At 51.2% G+C, this 27,208-nt stretch overlaps 1 protein-coding gene and 1 pseudogene across 1 annotated transcript; both read right to left on the bottom strand.

Moving 5' to 3' along the window:
* Positions 1-13,410: 13,410 nt before the first annotated feature.
* LOC103241890 (eukaryotic initiation factor 4A-I-like) lies at positions 13,411-15,571 on the bottom strand (annotated as a pseudogene).
* Positions 15,572-19,085: 3,514 nt separating this feature from the next.
* On the bottom strand, positions 19,086-26,891 carry GAL3ST3 (galactose-3-O-sulfotransferase 3). Its single transcript, XM_007978529.3, has 3 exons — positions 26,189-26,891; positions 22,458-22,694; positions 19,086-20,819 (listed from the first exon to the last, which is right to left on the bottom strand). The coding sequence occupies exons 2-3, from the start codon at positions 22,580-22,582 to the stop codon at positions 19,649-19,651; spliced, it is 1,296 nt and encodes a 431-aa protein (XP_007976720.3). The 5' UTR covers positions 22,583-22,694; positions 26,189-26,891; the 3' UTR covers positions 19,086-19,648.
* Positions 26,892-27,208: the final 317 nt, after the last annotated feature.

The following is a 27,208-nucleotide window of genomic DNA, read 5'->3' as shown; positions in this document are numbered from 1 at the left end:
GACTATTCTCGTGGAACTCCCCCCTCTATGATGTCACCAGCAGGCCAGGGCCTCATTCCCAAATGTCTCTTCCTGGACTACAGTTCAGAATCAAGAATTATTGTGTCAAACTCCTTCATTGTAAATGAGGAAACCGAGGTCAAGAAAAGGGAAGGACTGGACCTAGGGGACCCCACAGGTCACTGGCAAAGCTGGACCAAGAAGTCCATGGGGTACCATGGCTTCATCAGCTGCTTTAGCCCTGTTATTGGAAAGAAAATGGTCCAAGTGGTCCAGTCTCCAGTCCCATCTAGAGATCAGTTGGCTCTGGGGTGAAGACTGCCTGACTCCCTCATAAGTAAGTATGTGACCTTGGGCTTGTTGCTGAACTTTCCCATGCCTCAGTTTCTTCCTCTGTAAGATGGGAATAAGAACACCTAGCCCACAGGATCAAAAAAGTTAAGATATGTAAACCTTATATTAACAGCATAATACATAGTTTTTGTTGTTGTTGTTTGTTTGTTTCTTACTTTGTTTTTGAGAAGGAGTCTCGCTCTGTCGCCCAGGCTGGAGTGCAGCGGCACGATCTCGACTCACTACAACCTCCGCCTCCCAGGTTCACGCCATTTTCCTGCCTCAGCCTCCCAAGTAGCTGGGACTACAGACGCCCGCCACCATGCCCGGCTAACTTTTTGTATTTTTAGTAGATACAGGGTTTCACCGTGTTAGCCAGGATGGTCTTGATCTCCTGACCTTGTGATCCGCCCGCCTCGCCCTTCCAAAGTGCTGGAATTACAGGCATGAGCCACCACACCTGGCCTATTTTTTTTTTTTTTTTTTTTTTTCTTTGAGACAGTCTCACTCTGTCACCCAGGCTGGAGTGTAGCGGCACGATCTCCACTCACAGCAATCTCTGCCTCCTGCGTTCAAGTGATCCTCCTGCCTTAGCCCCCTGAGTAGATGGGATTACAGGCACCCACCACTATACCCCACCCTGGCTAATTTTTTTTTTTTTTGAGACAGAGTCTCACTCTGTCACTAGGCTGGAGTGCAGGGGCGCAATCTCACTGCAATCTCTGCCTCCCGGGTTCAGGCAATTCTCCTGCCTCAGCTTTCCTAGTAGCTGGGACTACAGGTGCGCACCACACCCAGCTAATTTTTGTATTTTTAGTAGAGACGGGATTTCACCATGTTGACGAGGCTGCTCTCAAACTCGTGACCTCAAATGATCCACCCACCTCGTGCTCCCTAAGTGCTGGGATTTCAGGTGTGAGCCACCATGCCTGGCCAATACATGTTAATTGGCACTATTGTTCTTTTCTTGATCCTGGAAACCCCCTGTTAGGGTTATTACCAAAATAAAACTATCAGCCATCATTTATTGAGGACTGCTTCATACACATTTTCTTTTCTTTCTTTCTTTCTTTCTTTTTTTTTTTTTTTGAGACAGAGTCTTGCTCTGTCGCCTAGGGTGGAGTGCAGTGGCATGGTCTCAGCTCACAGCAACCTCCACCTCCTGAATTCAAGCAATTCTCCTGCCTCAGCCTCCCAAGTAGCTGAAATTACAGGCGTGCACCACTACGCCCAGCTAATTTCTTTTGTATTTCTAGTAAAGATGGGGTTTCACTCTGTTGGTCAGGCTGTTCTCGAACTCTTGACCTCAAACAATCTGCCCACTTCGACATCCCAAAGTACTGGGATTACAGGCCTGTGCCACCGTGCCCGGCCCATACACATTTAATTTAACCCTCACAATAGCCCCACATGGTGGATATTGTTTATCCCCGTTTGACAGACAAAGGTGCTGTGGCTCAGAGAGTATAAATGAGTTGCTTGATGAATGAAAACTTACCGTCAGTGCTATCTCACTCCAAGTCTGTATCCGTAACCTTCATGCTTTCCTGTGTTCCTCCTGGAATCCACTGCAGAGCTTGCCCTGTAGGCTGAATTCATTTGTGCACAGCGCAGCTCTTCTGGAAGCTTATGGGTCTCAGCTTCTTGAATGCTTGGTCAGAGCCATGTCCATAGTGGCTACTGGGTTCCCAGCGATGAAAGAGGCATGGCTCCTGTTTTAAGGAGCTCACTATCTGTTGCCAGCAGCAGACAAAGAAACAATTTGTGTGGGCCGGGCATGGTGGCTCACACCTGTAATCCCAGCACTTTGGGAGGCCGAGGCAGATGGATCAGCTGAGCTCAGGAGTTTGAGACCAGCCTGGGCAACATGGTGAAACTCTATCTCTACTAAAATACAAAAAAAATAAGCTGGATGTGGTGGTGTGCGCCTGTAGTCCCAGCTACTTGGGAGGCTGAGGCACGAGAATTGCTTGAGCCCAGGAGGCGGAGGTTGCAGTGAGCCGAGATCGCACCATTGCATTCCAGCCTGGGTGACAGAGTGAGATCTTGTCTCACAAAAAAAAAAAAAAAAAAAAAAAGGAAAAAGAAAGAAAAGCAGGACTGTGTTCATTCAGTTGAGTCTTTCTCATTTTTTAACATGACATCAGGAAGTCTGTTGATAGTATGTGAGCACGCATGGCCTGGGGAGGAGGTTGAGGCTGATAATATCGTCCTTGCTCTACTGAATTCCCTCCCCAACCTCCCTTTATGCACCAGCAACTGACTTATGGGAACAAACAAAACTCAATTGGTGTGACAGAAAATCAGAGGAAAATTTCCTTCTAAAGAAAGAATTTGTAAGTGGTGTGACTCAGCTGCTTCCCTGCTACTTTGCTGTTGATGTAAACATGATAAAACATGAATTAGGCAGGTTAGTATTATAGTAAAAAAAAAAAAATTTTTTTTTTTTGAGACAGTCTTACTCTGTTGGCCAGGCTGGAGTGCAGTGGCGTAATCTTGGCTCACTGCAACCTCTGCTTCCCAGGCTCAAGCGATTCTTCTGCCTCAGCTTCCCAAGTAGCTGGGATTACAGGCGCCTAGCACTGCACTTGGCACATTTTTGTATTTTTAGTAGAGATGGGGTTTCACCATGTTGGCCAGGCTGGTCTCAAATTCCTGACCTTAGGTGATTCTCCTGCCTCGACCTCCCAAAGTGCTGAGATTACAGATGTGAGCCACCGTGCCCAGCCCAAACAGATATTTTTTAAAATGGCACATTTACTCGTCGAGTGGCTGTGATTTGCAGTTAGACACGTAGCAATGTCTCCAGCAAAATGGAAAAGAACCTAACTACAATTAGGTTGTAACTCTTTATCACTAACCAACCTTACCAGATTTGTCCATGGACCTAGGCCTAGAATTCTACCCTTTCACTTCACAGCCCATGTTTTAAAAAACCCCACGTTAACCTGTCAGACTTATTTGTAAAACACAGAGGCTAATAAGGTATAAAATAGAAGGGCAGGACAGACGACTAAACAAGAAACTTGCAAAAAATGTGAAATCCTCACAATTAAATGTACTATAATAGGCCAGGCACAGTGGCTCCCACCTGTAATCCCAGAACTTTGGGAGACCAAGGAGGGAGGATCACTTGAGGCTAAGAGTTCAAAACCAGCCTGGAAAACAAAGAAAGACCCTCTCTATAAAAAATTTAAAAATTAGCTGAGCACGGTGGCATGCTATGGTCCCATCTACTCCAGAGGCTGAGGCAGGAGGATCACTTGAGTCCAAGAGGCTGAGGCTATAGTGAGCCGTGATAACTCCACTGCCTTGGTGACAGAGCAAGACCTTGTCTATTTAAAAAAAAAAAAAAAAGAAAAAGAAAAAAGGCCAAGCATGGTGGCTCACACTTGTAATCTCAGCACTTTGGGAGGCCAAGAAGGATGGATCACCTGACGTCAGGAGTTTGGGACCAGCCTAGCCAACATGCTGAAACCCCGTCTCTAATAAAAATACAAAAATTTGCCAGGTGTGGTGGCAGGCGCCTGTAATCCCACCTACTTGGGAGGCTGAGGCAGGAGAATCGCTTGAACCCAGGAGGTGGAGGTTGCAGTGACCCGAGATCACACCACTGTACTCCAGCCTGGGCAACAAGAGCGAAACTCTGTCTCAAAAAAAAAAAGAAAAAGAAAGAAAGAAAGAAAAGACTCTACCCTGAGAGAGAACAACAACCTCACATATTGACGACATGGTCTCTGATACTGAACAGGATTTTATTTTTGTTTTCTTGATAATAAACTGAAAAACGACTTGATCTTTTTTTTTTTTTTTTTTTTTTTGAGACAGAGTCTCGCTCTGTCTCCCAGGCTGGAGTGCAGTGCGCAATCTCGGCTCACTGCAAGCTCCACCTCCCGGGTTCACGCCATTCTCTTGCCTCAGCCTCCCGAGTAGGTGGGACTACAGGCACCCACCACTGTGCCCAGCTAATTTTATTTTTGTATTTTTAGTAGAGATGGGGTTTCACCGTGTTAGCCAGGATGGTCTTGATCTCCTGACCTTGTGATCCACCCTCCTTGGCCTCCCAAAGTGCTGGGATTACAGGCATGAGCCACTGCACCGGGCTACAACTTAATCTTTATCCTGGCTGATGAGTCAACTGATTTCATCAATAAAATGGTGAATGCTTACCATGCTATAGCACTAGTAAGATCTGTAAATGGTCAGCACGATCATCAAGAAAATTTTTCAGCTTTCCCAAACAAACAAAAAGCCAAGATAGATTTAATGTCATTTCATATGAGGAATCATCAAAAAGTCTGTCTTGGAAGAACTACCTTGGCATTTATACCGATGGTTCAAATCAGTGGTTGGCTCTATAAGAATTTTTACTGTCCTTGGAAAAAAACAAAACCAACAAACAAAACCTTGATGTTGTCACAACACACTGCTTTCTTCACAGAGAGGCACTGGTGTCAGAAACTCTTGGAGATGGAAAGTAATGATGCAGCAAAATGTTTGCCTTTATTCAACAAAGACTAGCTAACCTGAAAATGTTTTAAAAACTGGCCAGGCAGGCTGGGTGCGGTGGCTCACGCCTGTAGTCCCAGCACTTTGGGAGGCCGAGGCAGGCGGATCATGAGATCAGGAGATCAAGACCATCCTGGCTAACACGGTGAAACACGTCTCTACTAAAAGTGCAAAAAATTAACGGGGCGTGGTGGCGGGTGCCTGTAGTCCCAGCTACTCGGGAGGCTGAGGCAGGAGAATGGCGTGAACCCGGGAGGCAGAGCTTGCAGTGAGCTGAGATTGCGCCACTGCACTCTGGCCTGGGTGGCAGAGCAAGACTCTGTCTCAAAATAAAATAAAATAAAATAAAATAAAATAAAAAATAAATAAATCTGGCCAGGCAGGCTGGGTGTGGTGGCTCACGACTGTAATCCCAGCACTTTGGGAGGCCAAGGCAGGCAGATCACCTGAGGTCAGGAGTTCGAGACCAGCCTGGCCAACATGGTGAAATCCCATCTCTACTAAAAATACAAAAATTAGCTGGGTGTGGTGGTGCACGCCTCTAATCCCAGCTACTCGGGAGGCCAAGGTGGGAGAATCACTTGAACTCGGGAGGCGGAGGTTGCCGTGAGCTGAGATTTTGTCACTGCACTCCAGCCTGGGCAACAGTGCTGGGATTATAGGCGTGAGCCACCAGGCCTAGCAATATATTTCTTTTTAATTTTAAAAACTAAAAGAAATGTCGGCATGGTGGCTCACACCTGTAATCCTAGAACTTTGGGAGGCCAAGGCAGGTGAATCACTTGAGGCCAGGAATTCGAGACCAGCTCAGCCAACACAGCAAAACCCTAGTTCTCTACTAAAAATACAAAAACAAAAACAAAATATAGCTGGGCATGGTGGTGGGAGCATGTAGTCCCAGCTACTCAGGAGGCTGAGACCTGAGAATTGCTTGATCCCAGAAGGTGGAGGTTACAGTAAGCCAAGATTGTGCCACTGCACTCCAGCCTCGGTGACAGAGCAAGACTCTGTCTCGGGAAAAAAAAAAAAAAACTTAAAAAAAAAGAAAATGAATTAAAAACACTGTATAAAAACTTAGACAAAGGCATTCCTTTTTTGTTTTTGAGATGGAGTTTCACTTTTGTTGCCCAGGCTGGAATGCAATGATGTGATCTTGGCTCACTGCAACCTCTGCCTCCCAGGTTCAAGTGATTCTCCTGCCTCAGCCTCCCAAGTAGCTGGGATTACAGGCATGAGCCACCGCACCTGGCCTGAGCACAGCCATTTTCTTTTCTTTTCTTTTCCTTTTTCCTTTCTTTCTTTCTTTCTTTCTTTTTTTTTTTTTTGAGACGGAGTTTCGCGCTGTCGCCCCAGCTGGAGTGCAGTGACACCATCTCGGCTCACTGCAAGCTCCACCTCCCTGGTTCAAGGGATTCTCCTGCCTCAGCCTCCCGAGTAGCTGGGACTACAGGGGCCCGCCACCACGCCCAGCTAATTTTTTGTATTTTTTTTAGTAGAGACGGGATTTCACCATGTAGGCCAAGATGGTCTCCATCTCTTGACCTCAAGTGATCCGTCCGCCTCTGCCTCCCAAAGTGCTGGAATTACAGGCATGAGCCACCACGCCTGGCCAATTGAGCACAGCCATTTTCTTTTCTTTTCTTTTTTTTTTTTTTTTTTTGAGACAGAGTCTCGCTCTGTCGCCCAGGCTGGAGTGCAGTGGCCGGATCTCAGCTCACTGCAAGCTCCGCCTCCCGGGTTCACGCCATTCTCCTGCCTCAGCCTCCCGAGTAGCTGGGATTACAGGCGCCCACCACCTCGCCCGGCTAGTTTTTTGTATTTTTTTAGTAGAGAGGGGGTTTCACTGTGTTAGCCAGGATGGTCTCGATCTCCTGACCTCGTGATCCGCCCGTCTCGGCCTCCCAAAGTGCTGGGATTACAGGCTTGAGCCACCGCGCCTGGCCGAGCACAGCCATTTTCTAGCACGCACAGGCATCTGGTGGTGGAGCACTCTGTGTATGGGACCATTGAGAAAGCATGGGTCTGGCCGGGTAAAGAGGCTGACACAGTCTAAGGCGAGTCATCCTATCTCATCACTGAGGGCTCCTCCACCGATTGCTCTCTGAAGGGCATTTCATATGGGAATCTTCCCACCCTGTGACTATTTTGAGAAGCTGTTCACAGTCCTGTCTCCTAGGCCATCGGATTGCCAGTTGTGCTCTTTTCAAGTCTCTGCAGCTGGCTAGCCTATCAGATGCTGCTCACGAGTCTGTGTAAATCTGTACCTTAGGCCACCTTTCCTCCACAGAAAGCATCCACAGATGTATTGCCCCAAGGTTCCACCCACTGGGAGAATTTTCCTTCACCACTGTCTGTAACCTCAAACTCCTGGGCTCAAGCAATCCTCCCTCCCCCTTTAGCCTCCCAAGTAGCTGGTACTACAGGTATGCACCATTACACCTGGCTAATTTTTAAAACTTGTTTTTTTTTTTTGAGACGGAGTTTCGCTCTGTCGCCCAGGCTGGAGTGCAGTGGCCGGATCTCAGCTCACTGCAAGCTCCGCCTCCCAGGTTCACGCCATTCTCCTGCCTCAGCCTCCCGAGTAGCTGGGACTACAGGCGCCCGCCACCTCGCCCGGCTAGTTTTTCGTATTTTTCAGTAGAGACGGGGTTTCACCGTGTTAGCCAGGATGGTCTCGATCTCCTGACCTCGCGATCCGCCCGTCTCGGCCTCCCAAAGTGCTGGGATTACAGGCTTGAGCCACCGCACCCGGCCTAAAACTTGTTTTTGTAAAGACTGGGTCTCACTATGTTGACCAGGCTGGTGTGAAACTCCTGGGCTCAAGTGATCCTCCCATCTCAGCCTCCCAGAATGCTGGGATTACAGGCATAAGTGACCATGCCTGGCGCGCTTTTCTCTCTTCCTTTTCTTTTCTTCTCTTCTCTTCTCTTTTCTCTCTCTCTCTCTTTCCTTCCTTCCTTCCTTCCTTCCTTCTTCCTTCCTTCCTTCCTTCCTTCCTTCCTTCCTTCCTTCCTTCTTCCTTCCTTCCTTCTTTCCCCTCCCTTGCTCCCTCGCTCCCTCCCTCCCTCCCTCCCTCCTTCCTTCCTTCCTTCCTTCCTTTTTTTTTTTTTTGATGGAGTTTTGCTCTTTTTACCCAGGCTGGAGTGCAATGGTGTAATCTTGGCTCGCTGCAACCTCCACCTCCCGGGTTCAAGCAATTCTCCTGCCTCAGTCTCCCAAGTAGCTGGGATTACAGGTGCCCGCCACCAAGCCTGGCTAATTTTTGTGTTTGTAGTAGAGATGGGGTTTCCCCATGTTGGCCAGACTGGTCTCGAACTCCTGACCTCAGGTAATCTACCTACCTTGTGCTCCCAAAGTACTGAGATTACAGGCATGAGCCACCAAGCCCAGCCTCTTTTCTTTTTTTAAAAAAACTGAGTTTCACTGTGTTGCCCAGGCTGGAGTGCAGTGGCACAATCTTGACTCGCTGCAACCTCTGCCTCCCAGATTCAAGCAATTCTCCTGCCTCAGCCTCCCAAGTAGCTGGGATTACAGGCACCTGCCCCGACGCCCAGCAAATCTTTGTATTTTTAGTAGAGACGGGATTTCACCATGTTGGCCAGGCTGGTCTCGAACTCCTGACCTCAAGTTATCTGCCTACCTTGGCTTCCCAAAGTGCTGGGATCACAGGCATGAGCCACCGTGACTGGCCCCTCCAGTGTTTTCTTAAATCCAGGCTACAGGTCAGCAAACTCCTTCCATGAAGTGGTAAATGTCTTAGGCTTTGGGAGCCATATGATCTTATTGCAGTTACTCAACTCTGCCAGTGTAGTGCATAAACAGCCTTAGACAAGACGTAAATACATGAGTGTGACTGTGTTCCAATAAAACTTTATTTACAAAAACAGGTGGTAGTCCAGATTTGCTTATAGTTTGCTCATCCCTGGTCTAGGCAGTCAACAAATCAATAAAACTTCTGATGTATAATGTTTGTTGATTTGTAGTGTAAATACTCTCACGATGGCTGATTTCAGGTTACCAATGTAACACCACCAAGTGCTGTCCTGGAAGAGATAGGCCATAAATAACACACCACTGACTGGGCGCCGTGGCTCATGCCCGTAATCCCAGTGTTTTGGGAGGCCAACGCCAGCAGATCGTTTGAGCTCAGGAGTTTGAGACTAGCCTGAGTAACACAGTAAGATCCTGTCTATTAAAAAATAATTAGCCCAACACGGTGGCACCAGGGGTGCCAGGTTGAGGTGGGAGGACCACCTGAGCCCAGGGAGGTCAGGGCTGCAGTGAGCCAAGATCGCACCACTCTACTCATCTGGGCAACAGAAGTGAAACCCTGTGTCAAAAAAAAAAAAAAAGTAAATTGTAGTAAACTGATTAGTAAGTGATGAGTTTTGAGTATTTATTGTCTTTATTATTTGTTTGTTTATTTATTTGAGATGGAGTCTCACTCTGTCGCCCAGGCTGTAGTGTAGTGGTGTGATCTTAGTTCATTGCAACCTCTGCCTCCCAGGTTCAAGTGATTCTCCTGCCTCAGCTTCCTGAGTAGCTGATATTACAGGCGCACGCCACCACACCTGGCCAATTTTTGTATTTTTAGTAGAGACAGGGCTTCATCATGTTGGCCAGACTGGTCTCAAACTCCTGACTTGAAGTGATCCATCTGCTTCGGCCTCCCAAAGTTCTGGGACAGGCGTGAGCCACCGTGCCCAGCTTGAGTCTTCCCATTTTTAATGCAGCATGAGAACTTGACTCCTTTGCCCTCTGTTGCCTGGGTGTTATAGCAATCCCATGAGATCAGGATGAATGTGGAGGATGGGAGTGGTGGAGGGTGATCCTGTCCTGTCCTTTGCCCACTGGAGGGCACCAGGGGAACTCTTGCTGGGAAGAAGAGGATTGGCTGGCAGGGATCCTCAGATTTCTGTAGCCCTGCTGGGCCAGAGGAGCTAATCTAGAGTCCATGAGGTGGAGAAAGGGGCTCCCCTTCCTGTCCTCCATGCCCTCCTCTAGCTGGGACTGACTGTCTAGCCCCTTTCTTCAGGCACCTCTGCCCCACAGCCCCTCTCCACGCCTCTGGCCCATTCTGGGAAGCTGCCCGGTTGTGTTGGCGGAGCACCAGCTTCTCTCTCTGTGCCCCGCCTCACCTTGGGCTCCCAAAGCACTTGGGCTCTCTGCCCCTCCCTCTTGCTCAAACCTGCTCCCAGGAGGCTTTTATAATGAGGTTCTTTAATAAAGAGGCTGCAGGGATGGCTGAGAGGGTGTTTCAGGGGGTCGGGTAATGTATTGTGGTGGAAGGACCTGGGCTTTGGAGCCTGAGCACTCTGGTTTCTGTCCTAGCTCAGCTTCTCCCGGCTGTATGAGCCTGGGCACTTCAACTTTTTGTATCTCAGTTTCCTCTTCTACAAGAGGGGATATAGCTGGGTGTTCAGTGGTACCTTCCTGTAATCCCAGTTACTCAGGAGGCTGAGGGAGAACTGCTTGAGCCTGGGAGTTTGAGGCTGCAGTGAGCCACGATCGCACCACTGCCCCCTCCGAGTAGCTGAGACTTGTCACTTGGGTGACAAGTGAGACCCTGTCTCTAAAATAAATAAAACGGGGAGAGAAGAGTAACAGCTACCTCTTAGGGTGTTGTAAAAATCAAGTAAGTTGGCTGGGCCTGCTGGCTCATGCCAGTAATCCCAGCACTTTGAGGGGCCAAGGCAGGTGGATTGTTTGAGGCCAGGAGTTTGAGACCAGCCTGGCCAATATGGTGAAACCCTGTGTCTACTAAAAATGCAAAAATTAGCCAGGTGTGGTGGTGGGTGCCTGTAATCCCAGCTATTTGGGAGGCTCAGGCAGGAGAATCACTTGAACCTGAGCAGCAGAAGTTGCAGTGAGCCAAGATCTCACCACTGCACTTCAGCCTGGGCAACAGAGCTAGACTCCATCTCAAAAACAAAGCAAAACAAAAATCAAATAAGTTAAAAAATACATAAAGTGTAGAGAAGAGCACCTAGCACAGGGGTCCCCAACCCCTGGGCCATAGACATTACCACCTGAGCTCTGCCTCCTGTCAGATCACCATTAGATTCTCTGAGGAGTATGAATCCCCTATTGTGAACTGCATGTGTGAGGGATTTAGGTTGTGCACTCCTTATGAAAATCTAATGCCTGATGATCTGAGGTGAAACAGTTTCATCCCAAAACCATCCCCCTTTACCCCTCACACCATGGACAAATAGTCTTCCACAAAGCCACTCCCTGGTGCCAAAAAGTTGGGGACCACTGACCTAGTATATAGTAAGTGATATGGTTTGGCTGTGTGTCCCCGCTGCCCTGCCCAGATCTCATGTTGAAATGTGATCTCCAGTGTTGGAGGTGGGGCCTGGTGGGAGATGTTTGGATCATGGGGTGGATCCCTCATGAATGGCTTGGCGTCATCCCCTTGGTGATCAAATGGCTTGGCACCATCCCCTTGGTGATCAGCGAGTTCTTGCTCTGAGTTCACAGTGATCTGGTTGTTTGAAAGTGTGTGGCACCTCCCCCCAGAGGGCACTGACCTTGTTCCTGCTCTTGCCATGTGATAAGCTTGCTTCCACTTCACTTTTCACCACAATTGTAAGCTACCTGAGGCCTCCCCAGAAGCTGAGCAGATGCCAGCAACATGCCTGTACAGCCGGCAGAACTGGGAGCCAATCAAACCTCTTTTCTTTTTTTTCACTTTGTAGCCCAGGTTGGAGTGCAGTGGTTGATCTCGGCTCACTGCAAGTTCTGCCTCCTGGGTTCACGCCATTCTCCTGCCTCAGCCTCCCAAGTAGCTGGGACTACAGGCGCCCGTCACCACACCCGGCTAATTTTTTTTTTGTTTTTAGTAGAGACAGGATTTCACCCTATTAGCCAGGATGGTCTCTATCTCCTGACCTCATGATCCACCCGCCTCAGCCTCCCAAAGTGCTGGTATTACAGGCATGAGCCACTGTGCCCGGCCCCAATCAAACCTCTTTTCTTTAATTACCCAGACTCAGGTATTTCTTCATAGCAATGCAAAAACAGCCTAATACAGTAAGTGCTCAGTAGAAGCTAGTATCATTGTTCTTATTAATGTGCCTTCTCTTAGTGGCATTTGCAGCTTTTTTTTTTTGGATGGAGTCTCGCTCTGTCACCCAGGCTGAAGTGCAGTGGTGTGATCTCGGCTCTCTGCAACTTCTCCTTCCTGGGTTCAAGGCATTCTCCTGCCTTAGCCTCCTGAGTAGCTGGGATTACAGGCACGCGCAACCACACCCAGCTAATTTTGTATTTTAGTAGAGATGGGGTTTCACCATGTTGGCCAGGCTGGTCTCAAACTCCTGACTTCAAGTGATCCACCCCGACTTGGCCTCCCAAAGTGTTGGGATTACAGGCGTGAGCCACCACACCTAGCCATGCAGCTTGTTACTAAAGGCCTTTCTCCTGCTTACCTCAGTGGCTCCCCATCACCTACAAGAGAGCTGTCCTTGCATGCCACGGCACTCTCTTGTGCCAGGAACAAGCTCCAGATGCAGAGAGACAGTGATCTTCTCAGCTCTGAGGACAGCCCGGCCTCCCCTGCTGGTCATCTCTGGCCATTCCACTTATGCCAGCATTCCATGCAAAACAATCCCAACTTTTAGAAAAAATATTTTAAAATCTCCCTCCTGATTTGGCCCAACAAATAAGACTGACTGACATAGTATGGCCTTTTGAATCATTCTCAGAGGAATTCAGATGGGATCGGGAGAAATGGATGAATGTTTTTTGAGAGAACAGATGACATCTGGGGCAAGAGCCCACCCTCCCAAAGAAAAAAATCATCTTAAATGTTCATTGTTCCTTTTTTTTTTTTTGGCCTCAAAAGTCACATTTATTCAAAGAAAAAAATGACAAGGCTGAGTGCAGTGGCTCATGCCTGTAATCCCAGCAATTTGGGAGGCTGAGGCGGGAGGATCACTTGAGGTCAGGAGTTCGAGACCATCCTGGCCAACATGGTGAAACTCCGTCTCTACTAAAAATATAAAAATTAGCCAGGTGTGGTGGCACACACCTGTAATCCCAGTTACTCGGGTGGCTGAGGCAGGAGAATCACTTGAACCCGGGAGGCGGAGGTTGCAGTGAGGCGAGATCTTACCACTGCACTCCAGCCTGGATAACAGAGCGAGATTGAGACTAGGTCTCCAAAAAAAAAAGAAAAAACTGACAAGATGTCCACCCGTCAGCTCCCTTCCCTCCACCTCCTGCTGCTCCTCAGCCCCGATATTTTTTTTTTTTTTTTTTTTTTTGAGATGGAGTCTCACTTTGTCACCCGGGCTGGAGTGCAGTGGTGCGATCTCGGCTCACTGTGAGCTTCGTCTCCCAGGTTCACGCCATTCTCCTGCCTCAGCCTCCTGAGTAGCTGGGACTACAGGCACCCACCACCATGCCTGGCTAATTTTTTTGTATTTTTAGTAGAGACGGGCTTTCATTGTGTTAGCCAGGATGGTCTCGATCTCCTAACCTCGTGATCCGCCCACGTCGGCCTCCCAAAGTGCTGGGATTACAGGCGTGAGCCACTGTGCCCAGCCTCAGTCCCAAGATTGACACCTGGCTGGGGCCAGATGGCAGATCAGCTCCCCTCAGATGTGGTCAACAGCACTGAGCCATCTTCTCAGTGGGGGTGATGTACAATGTCTTGATGTCTACAGTAGTCCCCCTGTCTTCTGGTGTTACTGTATTAGGAGCCACACCCTATGGTCAAAACATCCACCATGACTGACTCTCATTTTGAATATCATTTTCCCTGTTGGTGGGAAAGTCATAGCTGATGATTAAAGAAACCTGGCACATTCTCTGGCCAGGAGACCAGTAGTAATCAATGCTCTGCTAGGGCCAGAATGGAACTCCTCATGATCATAGCTTGTTCCTTTTGGTTCATATCTCCATGCATGGCAGAAACGGTTAAGTCTCTGGCAAGCATCTTTTCAGTGAGCCAATCAGCCTTCCTTGGGGTATTGGTGAAGATGACTGCCTGGATGATGATCCGGGTTCCATACAAGTCACACAGTGGTCCCAGCTTCCACTCCTCTTGTTTTATGCTGATGTAAAATTGGCAGATACCCTCCAGGTGAACTCTTCTTTCTTTCTTTTTTTTTTTTTTTTTGAGATAGAGTCTCGCTCTGTCGCCCAGGCTGGAGTGCAGTGGCGCTATCTCGGCTCACTGCAAGCTCCGCCTCCTGGGTTCACGCCATTCTCCTGCCTCAGCCTCCCGAGTAACTGGGACTACAGGCACATGCCACCACAACTGACTAATTTTTTTGTATTTTTAGTAGAGATGGGGTTTCACCGTGTTAGCCAGGATGGTCTCGATCTCCTAACCTCGTGATCCGCCCGCCTCGGCCTCCTAAAGTGCTGGGGTTACAGGCATGAGCCACCACGCCCAGGCAAACTCTTCCTTCTTGACAAGGATTCTGGCAGGGTCCCTCATGAACTTCTTGGTCACCTCAAGTGCATCAAAAGGCATTATAGCTGATAGCAAAACCATCTGAGTGTTGCTGTTGAGCTTTATTTATTAATTATTGTTACTTTTAGAGACAGATTTCACTCTGTCACACAGACTGGAATGCAGCGGTGTGATCATAGCTCATTGCAGCCTCCAACTCCTGGGTTCAAGTGATCTTTGTGCCTCAGCTTCCCAAGTAGCTGAGACTACAGGTGCATGCCACTACGCCCAGATAATGTTTAATTTTTTTTTGTAGAAACTGTGGTCTCATTCTGTTGCCCAGGCTATTCTCCAACTCCTGAGCTCAAGTGATTTTCCCTCCTTTGCCTCCCAAAGTGCTGGGATTACAGGTGTGAGCCACTGTGACTGGCTGAGGTTTTGGAATATGGCATAGATCTGGTTCTTGAATCTTTGGCTTAACATTTCATCAGCTTCATCCAATGCAAGCCTCTTGCTGTATTTGGGAGACAGTGTCTCCAGTGAAACATATCAAATACGTGGCCAGGAGTACTACGATGATATGGGGAGCTTCCATCTGCAGCTTCTGCTTCTACTTCAACATGCATGTGCATGCCCCCAGTGCAGGTGTGACAGGGGGCACACACATAATCTAATGGCATGGCCGTTTTCTGCATCTACTGAACCAATTCTCAAGTGGGTTCCAGGACCAAGGCCTGGGTAGCCTTAAGATTCAATTCAATCTGCTATAGAATGGATATGTCAAATGCGGCCATATTCCCAGCCCCAGATTGGGCTTGAGCAATCAACCACAACATAACCTTTGATAGGAGGAAGACTAATGCAGCTGGAAGTCAGAGACCTTCCCAAAACCATAGGCATAGAAGCCATGAAGGAGGGGCTCCAAGAGGTCCATGTCATCAAAGCTGTTGACAATCTCATTCCAGATGCTCTGGGTGATGCCTTCAGGCTCCATCCCCTCAGGATCATTGTGTTTGGACTAGGAATCTTGATTCATACACATGATCCTTAGAAACTAGCCAATCTGAACTTCTCCTTCTCCTTCTCCTTCCTCTTCTTTTTCTTTCTTTTTTGAGATGGAGTCTTGCTCTGTCACCCAGGCTGGGGTGCAGTGGCGCCATCTCAGCTCACTGCAACCTCCACCTCCCAGGCTCAATCAATTCTCCTGCCTCAGCCTCCCGAGTAGCTGGGATTACAGGCACCCGCCACCATGCCCAGCTAATTTTTGTATTTTTAGCAGAGACAGTGTTTCACCATGTTAGTCAGACTGGTCTGGAACTCCTGACCTCAATCTGCCTGCCTCGGCCTCCCAAAGTGCTGGGATTACAGGCATGAGCCACCATGCCCGGCCTCCATCTGAACTTCTAAGCATGACATTCAAGGGCTTTCATAATCTGGCACTGGTGTATTTCTCCCCAGCCAGATGGCCCAGCATCCCTGTCTCACAGGGCCCAGGCTTTCTCATACCCGGCACCTCTGCGTGTTGCATGTATTGTTCCCTCTGTCCAGAGCCCCTTCCTCCATCCCTGTTCTCATCTGGGACATCTCTTCTCCAGAGAACCTCTCCTGACCTCAGGCAGGCATTCCTGTCCTCCTCTTTGCTCCTTACACACTTTGTGCTTCCTATATTCATGAAAATCAAGGCTGGACTGGGTGCGATGGGTCACACCTGCAATCCCCGCACTCTGGGAGGCCAAGGCAGGAGGATCACTTGAGTCCAGGAGTTTGAGACCAGCCTGAGCAACATACTAAGAACCCTGTCTCTACAAAAAAAGTAAATAATTAGCTGGGTATGGCGCCATAAGCCTATAGTCCCAGCTACTCAGGAGACTGAGATGGGAGGATCACTTGAGTTCGAGGCTGCCGTGACCTATGATTGCACCACTGCACTCCAGCCTGGGCAACAGAGTGAGACCCTGTCTCAAAACAAACAAACAAACAAAGAAAAAATCAAGGCTGCTCATAGCCCATACCATGGCTTTGGGGAAAGTAGAAAAAGTCACCCCTTCCTCAAAATGCTTTCCTCCATCTGCGAAAAAACTCTTCTAATAGATGCGTCAAACTATAACATCTACAACCTGAAAGGTGTTGACCCTGGAGGAGTCCTGATGAAACCAGAGATGCCATCTTGGGAGAACCTCTGTGTGCCAGGCCCTGTGCTAGGGGCCTGTTTATTTCACAGGTGAGGAAAGTGAGACTCAAAGGCTAAGTTCAAAGTATGTAACTGGTAGATGGCAGAGCCAGGGTTTGAACTCCAGAGCCCCCGTGGTTAATCACAAGGCAAGATCACCCCCATCGAGTCATTGTTGGCCAGGTTTGCTGCCTCCACATCTTCTCTAGACCTTAGGGTGAGCTCCTCAAGGCAGGGACCACGTTTCACTCACTGCCAAAGTTCTGGGACCATTCTGAGTAGGCACAGAGTGGGCAGCACCCAGTGTTTGTTGGTGGAAGGCGCCTCCTTGCAGGAGTCCTAGGGGTTGGGGTCCCAGGGGCTGAGGCCTGTTCCCCTGGGTTGTGGCTGAAACTGGAGATGTTCCCACCAAAGAGTTCCAGAGCCCCTGCTCAGCTTTAGGATTTGCCCTTGCCCCTGAGTCAAACAGAGAACCCTCTCCAAGTACCTGATGATTCCATTTGCCCCTGATTTCAGATTTTTCTGAAACCAGAGTTGTGCTCTCTGCTGAGGTGGGGCAAGGTTTATAAAGGAGGGCCCGACTGCCTGGCGGCCAGGGAGGCCAGGGGAGGCCTATTGCAGTGGTTTGGCTGTTTGTCCCTTAAACCTCATGTTGACATTTAATCCCCAATGTTGGAGGTAGGCCTAATGAGAGGTGTTTGGCTCATGGGTGTGGATTCCTCATGAAAAGATTAATGCCTTCCCTGAGGATTAAGTGTGTTTTTTCACTCTCAGTTCCAAGAGCTGGTTGTTAAAAAGACCTGGCACCTCCTCTGACCCCCTTGCTTCCCCTGTGGTCTCTGCATACTTGGGGTGCCCAGCAGAAGCAGCCTGAGACCCTCGCCAGATACAGATACCAACCCTGAACTTTCTAGTCATCAGGATTGAGTCAAATAAACCTTTTAATTTACCCAGCCTCAGTCATTTCTTTATGGCAACACATAATGAACTGGGACACTTATCAAAGCAGACTTGGCCAGGCGTGGGGGCTCATGCCTGTAATCCCAGCACTTTAGGAGGCCGAGGTGGGCAGATCACCTGAGGTCAGGAGTTCGAGACCAGCCTGGCCAACATGGCGAATCCCCATCTCTACTAAAAATACAAAAATTAGCCGGGTGTGGTGGCAGGCACCTGTAATCCCAGCTACTCAGGAGGCTGAGGCAGGAGAATCCCTTGAACCTGGGAAGTGGAGGTTGCAGTGACCCGAGATTGCACCACTGCACTCCAGACTGGGAGACAGAGTGAGACTGTCAAAAAAAAAAAAAAAAAAGTAGATTTAAAGGCATGTCTGAATTTTCCAGGCCAACTGAGGGCAAGGTGAAGGATGTTCCTGGCAGAGTTATGACCAGAGGCTAGGGCTGGGGGTGCAGATGGAGACAATGGCAAGCACCTTACTGGCTGGGGGCCAGAGGACACCTATTTTTGGATAGATCACTTTGAGTCTGGTACAATTCTTTACTGCTGCTTAATGTCAGAAACTTAACCATACTTTTGCATGATTCTAATTATTGCCTTTTTCAGAGCTCTGCTGGTAAAAAGTGGGGTGCCATACCAACAGTCCCCTTTCAAGCCCAGCGTGCCATGCATCCTGCCAACCAATCACTGCAATGTTCATTGTCCAAACAGGTCAACCGTTGTTTCCATGAAAAACAGGATAAAGAGTTGCCGATAGCAGTGTCTTGGTTCTTCCCTTTACATTCTTTTGGGGGAAGGTGCTGGGAGTCAGCCTAGCTTGTGGCAGGTGACCTTTTTTATTTGAATGGCACTACAGACAGCGCTTGTGAGCACAGACTCTGAAGCCACATTGTCTTGGTTCAGATCCTAGTGGCCACTTTCTGGCTGTGTGACCCTGACTTAATCTCCCCCAAGTTTCAGTTCCCTCACCTGGAAAATGGCACCCATCTCCAAAGTTAATATACATAAAGCCCTTAAACGGTGGCTGGCACACCGTAGACCATAATAGCTATTGTTTTTATGACTTGTCCAGATATGTCGATATAGCTCTGAAGAAAGTAACAGAAAAAGTCCCGATTCTCTGCTAGTCAGTCTTAAGGGAGATTTCACCTCGAAGTGTTGGGTATCTTGCTGTGTTAAAGGAAATCGCAGAAAGGGATTGGTCTTCATCTGAGTCTGAGTTGTCTTCTTGTGAGGAAAGCAGGCCATTAGTGAAGTCAGTGATTCACAGGGGGAGGTCAAATTCTGAGTTAGGCAGCTCCTTACCTGAAAATGATCCTCCTTCCACCCAAGGAGGTGTTTTGCTCTAATTCCTCCAATCCTTCCTCTTTGCTTACCTGCTTTGCTCCTGTTCCAAAGTTTCCCCATGAGCTCCATGAAAATAAGGCCCTATCTGCCTGGTTCACCTGTATCTCCAAATTACAGAGATGATGCTCAGTAAATGTTGCAGAATTTTGTGAAAAAGAACGATGTGGAAAGTGAGTGGGAATGAGGTGGCCAGTCTGTGTTGGGGGCCTAGTCAGTCAAGCAGTTGAGGAGGGTTGTGGGCCTATGCCAGGTGGCGGGGGACCTTGAGTCCACGCCCCCATCCTCATGGCTCCAGCCACAGCTCCTCCTGGGAATCCGTTTCATCCTCAAATGTGGGGAATCCGACTTCTATGACTGACATACGACTCGCACATTTTAAAGATGTTTTATTAAAAAAAAGAAAAACCAACCAGACAAAAATCCCAACCCAAGAACTCTTGGTTCTGAGAGACTGGGAGCAGCTTAGGTCTGTGGGGAGGGTAGAACCCGGAAGACAGAAAAGTATAGGGAGCCTCAAGCCCTGGGAGGGAGAGCAAGAGCAACCTTTCCCCAGGGCTCAGCCTCTCTCTGCGGGGCCTGGGCTTATCCACTTGGAAAAGACAGGTCGGGGGCGCTCAGACCCCAGAAAAAGGCAGAGTGAGCAGTTCTGGACACCCTCAGGCCTCTCGTCAAAATCACCAACCAGCTGGGAAGAAGAGGGTGGCCCAGTGCTGGATCCAGCCTATCAGCGCCGTGCCCGAAGGCGGGGTTCAGCCCACGATAGGGAGAGGGGGCTCACGGAGGCATACCCCAAAGTTCGGCGAGGGACTCAAGCCCCTTGAAAAGAAAGGGCTCTCATGGGGCAGGACATGGAGGCAGCGCCTGGCTGAACTCCTGGGAGGGCAGGGCAGGACCCAGGACCCAGGACCCATACTCCTAGAGGCCTGCGGAGCTCAGGGACCCTGAGGCCCGCGAGGCAGCACTCGGATGGGCCGAGGCGGGGGATTATCCAGGACCGGCTCGGGCCGAGCCCGCGCACCGCCCCGGCGCTTCTGCTTGCGCAGCAGGTAGTTCGAGTACTGGACCTCGGGCATGGCCAGCTTGAGGCAGGCCTCGGTGGCCGGGCCGGCGCCGCCGCCGGGCAGGTCGTAGCCCATAATGTCCACTTTGCGGCTGGGCTGCCACGGCTGCAGCTGCTTGGTGCGGATCTGCGCGGCAGGCCGCAGCACTGGCTCGTCCCCGAAGCAGCGCCGCAGTAGGCGCTGGCGGGCCTCGCGCAGCTCGCGAGCCTCGCGCTCCACGCACGCGCGGCCGGCGCGCGCCACGCGGCGCCAAAAGGTGGCGTTGAAGTGGTCGTACAAGCCGGCGTCCAGGGCGTTCCAGGTGCGCGCTGCCCGCGCCAGCGCCGCGGGGATGGCGGCTAGGCGCGAGCTGGCGGCGCGCGCATTGAGCTTGGCGTAGAGCACGTCGTCCAGGTCCCAGGCCAGCAGGCGCCGCAGCAGCACTAGCGACTCGTCGAAGTACTCGGCGATCATGACGAGCGAGAAAACCTCCTCCACCTGGCGGATGAGGCCCGCCAGGTAGGCGGCGTCGTTGCGCGGGCTGCGCTCATTATCGCCGCCCAGGTCGTAGGCCAGCGTGTTGTGTGCGAACATGGCGAAGTGCTCGCCGGCGCGGTAGTAGGCCTCGGGCGTGCGCAGGAAGGCCTCGAGCGAGGCGTTGGGCACGCGCCGGAAGGCCGGGCAGTACTGGTTGTAGTAACTGAAGAGCGACTCGAACATGGCGGCCGGTTCGCGAAGGATGGTGACATAGACCGTGCCGGGCGGCATGAGGCGCTCCAGCTCCGCACGGTCGAAGCGCAGGTGGCTGGCCAGCACGTGCGGCGGCCGCGTGGCCGGGTGCACGAAGTGCGCCGAGAAGTTGCGCGGGTAGCAGAACTGGTGCTCGCAGCTGGGGTGTGGCAGGGCCACCGTCAGATTGTGGCGCTCGGCGAAGCGGAACAGGATGTTCTGCACCGTCGTGCCTGCCGTCTTGTGAGTCTTCAGGAAGGCCACGGTCATGTGCTTGGGGCGCGGAGGCGAGTTTCGCAGAGGAGGGCAGCTCAGGGGGAACAGCTTGGGGTACCTGCCAGGCCCGGGGGGTGTGCAGAGAGGAGGGTGTGAGGGGGCTGCCACTTGACCCCTGGCCTTACCCAAGGACTGTGGATGCCCCACAGCGCGGCCCCGCCTAGTCTGCACTCATGGAAAGGTCGAGGGGGGTGCTGGGTAGCCTCTAAGATGCCCCCTATGATCCCTGCTGGCCTCCTGGTATTTACGCCCTTGAGTATTCCCCTCACCTGAGGTAGGCTGGACTTATCAGTGCATCTAAAGAAGAGAAGAGGGCAGAAATGATGGGATGTCACTTCTTAAATTTCATCATAGAAAGACTGTGGCTGTCTAGTATCTTGGTGTCTTTCACTGAATCCGGGATGACAGATGCTGGGGGAAGCAAGCTGCCATATAGTGGGCAGCCCTATAGGGAGCTACCACTAAGTGGGAAAAGCCCACAAGGACCTAAGGTCCTCAGTCCACCAGCCCGCTTGAAGACCTGAAGCCAGTCAAAACCACGTGAGTGAGCTTGGAAGCTGCTCCCTTCCAATCAAGCCTTCGGATGAGACTACATCACCAGCAAACACCTTGGTTGCAACCCCATGAAAGACCTTGGTCCAGAAGTTCCCAATAAGCCGCACCTTGCTTCATGACCCACAATAACAGATGTTTGTGTTTCCAGCTGCTAAGCTTTAAGATAATTTGTTTATGCAGAAATAAATAAAGGATAAAGACCCCTGGAGATCTTTGAGGAATCCCACTTTGTATATGTAGAAACTGAGGGCCAAAAGGAGAACAATCACTTACACAAAGTCTGGAGACAACTCACATGGTCACTAAATCCTTTTGTTCTTTCTCATTTTTACTCTTTAACTGGCTCCTCACTTTGTAGATGGTTGGCACTGGGCTCTGCAGCAACCCATTGTTATGTTTCTCTTAAGGCCTCTAAAGCCTCATTCATTCAGTCATCAAATATTTTTTGGGTCTCCACTATGTGCCAGGTTATGCTAGGCTCAAGAAATACAGTAATATACAAAACAATAATCATAGCCCTCGTGAAGCTTTCATTTCTGTTGCTTCATTCTTAAAATATGGGTGTTTGGGATTTCAAACCAGCAAATTATCTGGTAAGGAGGGCTGGGCCCATTCACACCATTCTTAGGGGCAGACAGTGTAGAAAATGGGGACATCAAGTCCCTGGAGAGGTGCAGGGATTTGTTGGGCTCACACAGTGAGTCAGAATAGGGTCGGGGTTCCCTTGAATCACATGGTATCCTGTATGAGGGTGTCTGGCTGCATCACACACATCATGTCTCACTTTATAGATGAGAAAACTGGGGCTCAGAGAAGTCAGAGGACTTGGCCTTGCCCAGCACGAGGGAAGTCGTGCGAAGTTGTTTCCACTGCGGAGATGCTTAGCTGCATGCTGTGGGAAGGAGTTGAGCTGGATTCGGATCTCAGCTAACTGATTCTGTAACTTTGAGCAAGTCACTCAACCCTTTCATTGAAGAGCAGTCCCTGTCCAGGGAGGCTGTGTGGCCCTAAAGGGAAAGCACGTTCAGAATAGAGGGAAAGAACCAAGCCTAGCAGGACTCTTCTGGCAGGTGGAAGAACGGGGAGGGGAGCTCTGGCCCCCCTGGGGCCCCGCCCCCTCCCCGAGGCCACGCCCCCTTACCAGCTGAGCTGCGCCCCCTGGTGGATGAGAAGGCTTACGGTGCTGCACCCTAGCACCAGCAGCAGGATTTTCCGGCGGCTCATCATCTTGGTGGCCTGCTGCAGGCGCTGGAGGATGGGTGGCATGGCGGAGTACCCACCCCTGGACCAGCCAGGGCCTCGCTATCCAGGACTCCCTTCACAGGCACTCATGGGGGATCCTGTGGCTCTGGTAGCAGGGCCAGTGTTCCCGAGAAGCCTGGCAGAAGAAGGCAGATGAGTTTGCAGTGGGCAGAGGAGATGGGCTCTGGGCCCCAGCAGGTCTGATGCAAAGAGCTCCAAGAGGTGGGGTGAGCAGAGAGGCCAGAGCAGATCAGATTCCTGCCTCCTGCTACCAAGACCCTATCTCCTCACTGCTCCAGATAACCTAGTCTTGGGTGGAATTACACGGTCTGGGGTGTAGCCAGCCCTTCAGGCCGTAGCCACTCCCACCCCTCAGCCCTGTCTCTGTCTCTCTGCCTGCTCCTAACTCGTCTTTGTCTCATGGTCATTTGTACATGTCTCCCCAGTGGAGTGGCTTCAGCACCAGGGCTTAGCTCAGAACAACGAGGTCTCAACTCAAAGTTTCCTCTCCTCCAGGACTCCTTGCACAATTGCTGTAGCCCAGGGTTGGTCCTGACTACCCAGAGAAACCGAGCTTCTCAGAAACACTGATCAGGCCTTCACCTCTTTGGATCGATACAGCTTTGAGTCGATACTGCAGGCTTACTCTACGTACTATATTATTACATACTTATTCCCATTTAGTCCTCACCACAGCCCTGACATAGGGTATCATTCCCACTGTACAGATAAGGAAACTGAGGCTCTGAAAGATGATATCACTTGTCTATAGCTACACAGCTGGTAACAGTAGAAATGAGATTCATACCTGCTGTTTCTGGCTCCGAAGTCCATGCCCTTAGGCACGGTATATGCTATTTCTGTAGAGAACTGATTTCCCCAACCTTGCCCTAGACTCTGGCAATTCTGCATGCTTCTGAGTCCTGAACACTCCTAGCTGGGCTCCTGCCCTGAGGGCCCAAGACTGAGAAATTCATGAGGGAAAGGAAGGTCTTGAAATTCTGGAGCCCTATCTGGATTCCATCCCCAGACACCTGAAACCCAGGCAGCCCCATCAGCTGACTCTGCAGGGAAAAGTGCCTGACCAAAGCAATGGGATGGCAGCCTGGGCGGGGGTGCGGGTCGGGTAAGAGGTGGCTCCTGCTTGTTGCCCTACTGAGGATCTCCAGGAGAAGGTGAGCTTCCATCCCAGGTAAGCCCAGGAGTGAGAGAAGGGAGGAGGGCCTGGTCTCGCACAAGTCTCCTTTCCCCACAGGAATGCCTTGGCTTAAGGGCAGCCCAATCCTGGGCAGCTTCTGTGGAAAGTCCGCTTCAGCAGTGATGCTTGTCCCCAAGCTAGGGTGGGGCCTTAGTCTCCAGGTTCAAGTTCAGCTTCAGCCCTCACACATATCCTTCTCCATGGGGGAGGGGGAGCCTGGAACTTGATGGGCATGTGCATGTGGAACTAGGACACCTGGGTCCCAGGAGGGGTGAGGTAATGTGAAAACCCTTTTGATCATCATCTTTTCCAGGAGCCCTGGGCTTGGCTTCCAGTCTCTCTTCTTGACCCTACTGCCTTAATCCTGGATTACATTTAAACCTGTTTGGGTGGAAAGATGTTCTGCTTATGCCTCCCCTTCTCTCTAGGCCTTATCGCTGCTTCCCTCCACCTGCCTGCAGACAGACTTAATCCGGCCGGAGCCAAGGGTGAAGGGTCCAGTCACAGAGGGCAACCAAGGGCACAGCAGAGGAAGTCTAAGGCCTTCCCTGTTTCTTCAAGGATTGCTGGGGCAGAGAAGGGCTGGCCTGGCCTGGCTGGGGCTGCTTGCAGGAGGAAGTGAGAGCCCTTGGCCCTCTAAGGATACACACCTTTTTCCTCTGTCATTCCTGCTGCTTAGAGAACTTGGTGATTAGACAGAAGTGTCCCAAGAGGGGAAGGAGTGCGTCTACATCTACTTTTGCTAAACTTGCAGAAACCACCCTATTTCTCAGAGGATTCAGAGTCAGACAAAGAAGTCAAGCCTAGCTATGGGGGACCTTTCCCGGGGCAGAGCTTCAACTGGCCTCACAGAGAGAGTGACAGGTGCCTGGTATCCCCCTCCATCCACTCCCGGGCCTTTCCCCACTTTCCCACATGGCTGAGCTCTGGGGAGCTAGCCAGGCCCCAGTCGGAGGCTGCTTAGGGGTAGGGGACAGGGCATCCTCAGTGCAGGAATTCCCTGGACACCAGCCCCTGAAGGTGGGCACCAGCATCTGTATGGCCACTGTCAGTGACAGGGTGTTCATCACCTCCAGATACAGCCTGGTCCATTTCTGAGCAACTTACAGCTGTTCAGGTTCTTTCCGGGACAGCCAGGATTACCCTGCCAGTGGTAGCACCCGCTTCGGCCTGCCCCTTCCACCTCCCATTCTGCACTCTTGGTAGTGCTGCCCTCCTAGAGCACACAGAACATTTTTCTCCATGACAGACCTTCAGGTATTTGGAAGCAGTAACCCTGTCTCCTCTGGGCAGGCACTCGGCCAGGCTAAACATTCCAGGTCCTGAGAGAGGGTGCTGCTCGGACATTGTGGGAGGCCTGCCTTGCCTTGGCAATTTGACTCCAAGATGCCTGTTTTGGAGATGGAGCCAAGGCAGTGCCTGTCAGGGAGGGGTCATTGGGCTGGGTTTACATCTGATTTTCTGGCTGGTGTGGGGTGCATGGTGGTGCTGCTGGAGCCGAGCTTTACAGCAGTGGCCCTGGCTCCTGCTTTCAGACGCTTCACACAACTCCCCATTCTGCCTGGTGTCTTCTCCATGGAGAGAGTTCTCCCAGCTATCCCAGGCAGGTCAGGACGCCCAGGCTCATCAGAATGTCAGTGCTAATTTTAGTCAGAACAGTCTACCTCACGCTGCTGCCCAGTCTTGCAAATTGCTTGCTTTTCTCTAGGGAACCAAAGAAATAGTAGAGCCTACCAGAGCTTTGAAAATGGGCCTGGGTGCCCACCCTCCTAAAGGAGCCCTTTCTCCTCTGTCTCCTCTGAGCTCTAGAGCTGAAACTGATGTACTCAGAGGAAGGGGTGCCCTGGACTGGACTACTTGGCCCTGACTGCTGGATGGCCCGGAGACTCTATCCTGTCCTGACTTGAGGGATAGGACAGCCCAGTGTTGAGGGACCCTGACCCAGGGTGCTCCAGAGGAAGTTGCAAATTACTGAGGGGTAATTTCAGGGGGTCTGCAAAGTACTGGCCCAGGAGAGCAAATCTTTCCACCTCCCTCTTTTTCCTCCTCCCCCACCCCCCAGCCTGCACCAGGTCTGCCCCTGGCCCCCCAGCCTCCTCTCTCTCTCATCCACCCCCGCATCATCCCTGCCTCAGAATTCCCTCCATCCTCCTGTCTCCATTAGTGCCCACCCGCACCATACCTCCCCGCTCCCTCAATTTCATCCCAGCATCCCCCAGGGATCCTGCCAGTGGGATCTGGTCACCATAGGGGATAGGCCAGATTGGCCCGCTCACCCTATCTTCTCCCACTTTCCAGGGGTAGAGCGCCCCCCTCCTCATGCTTTCCAGGCACTAGGCCCCCAAGATACTCTCTCGCCCGCCTCTCGGCCCCCATCCTGGTCTGGTCCACTCCCACTCCCCCAACCCCAGGCCGGCCACTGCAGTACTCACACCGCGCGCCTGGGCTCTGCCTCTCGCCCGGGCTGGGGGCGGCCGCCGCTATCTCTGGACCCTTGTCTTGAAATCCGCACGGGGTCCAAGGGTGCCCAGGGCCCTGCGCGCCGAGTGCCGGTGGCTTGCCTCTCAGCGCCTGGATGGGATCAGGTGGCGGCGTCCGCTAGGCTCGCTCCTCCCGGCTCTGCCCGCCCCCCGCCCCCCATCGCACACCGGAGGAAGGCGAGGGGCGGGGCCAGGCCGCGAGCAAGTAGGGGAGAGGGGAGAGAGGGGAGAGAGGGGAAAGAAAGCGGGAAGGGGGGTGGTCTCCCGGCTTGCCCGCTGGCTGTCGTGAACAGTCTCTGGGTGGCATCTTCAGATGCAGTTATCTTACTCTGGCAACCTTGCAGAGTTGGACACTAATGTGGCCAGCTGCCTTCTCTCACTCAGACAGGGAAACTGAGGCCAGGAAGGTGTCTGGATGCTCCTGCATTGCTGGGTATTCCGGGGCACCACCGGTCATACTTGGGCTCCTGGGTGAGTGAGACACAGGTACACTTGCAGATACCCACATCCTCTCTATCCTCCTCCAGCAGAGAAGCAGTGCTCCAGCCTTGTCTGGTCCCATCTGTGCCCACACACCCACTTCCAGCGTGTCCCCCATACCTTCTGATGTAGCTTCTGGCTGCTCACCCATTCTTCCTCGCTAGAACTCCAGATCCACTCACTCCTGATCAGAGCTATAGTGAGGCTGGGACCCCTGCCTAGGCACCTGCCATCAGGCATCAAAGAACCCAAGTTCAATCCTGGTTTGCTCTTAAATCCCAAAGTCAAGAGGCAACTCCCTGAGCCCTATTGCTTCCAGCTCTAAAATGGGAAGCTGTTCTGAGGTAGCAGAGATAATACACATGAAGGATTCATGTGAACTTCTTAGTCCTCAGTTCCTATCACCTGGGAGCTGGGCAGCAGCACTTCTCAAAGCCATGCCAGACACTGAGAGCCCCACACTGAGTTCTGTGGCTGACCTGCCCACCTGCT

This window comes from Chlorocebus sabaeus, chromosome 1 (assembly GCF_047675955.1).
Source record: "Chlorocebus sabaeus isolate Y175 chromosome 1, mChlSab1.0.hap1, whole genome shotgun sequence".
NCBI lineage: Eukaryota > Metazoa > Chordata > Mammalia > Primates > Cercopithecidae > Chlorocebus > Chlorocebus sabaeus.
The sequence above is the reverse complement of the archived record's forward strand: the minus strand, read 5'-3'. Positions and strand labels throughout refer to the sequence as shown.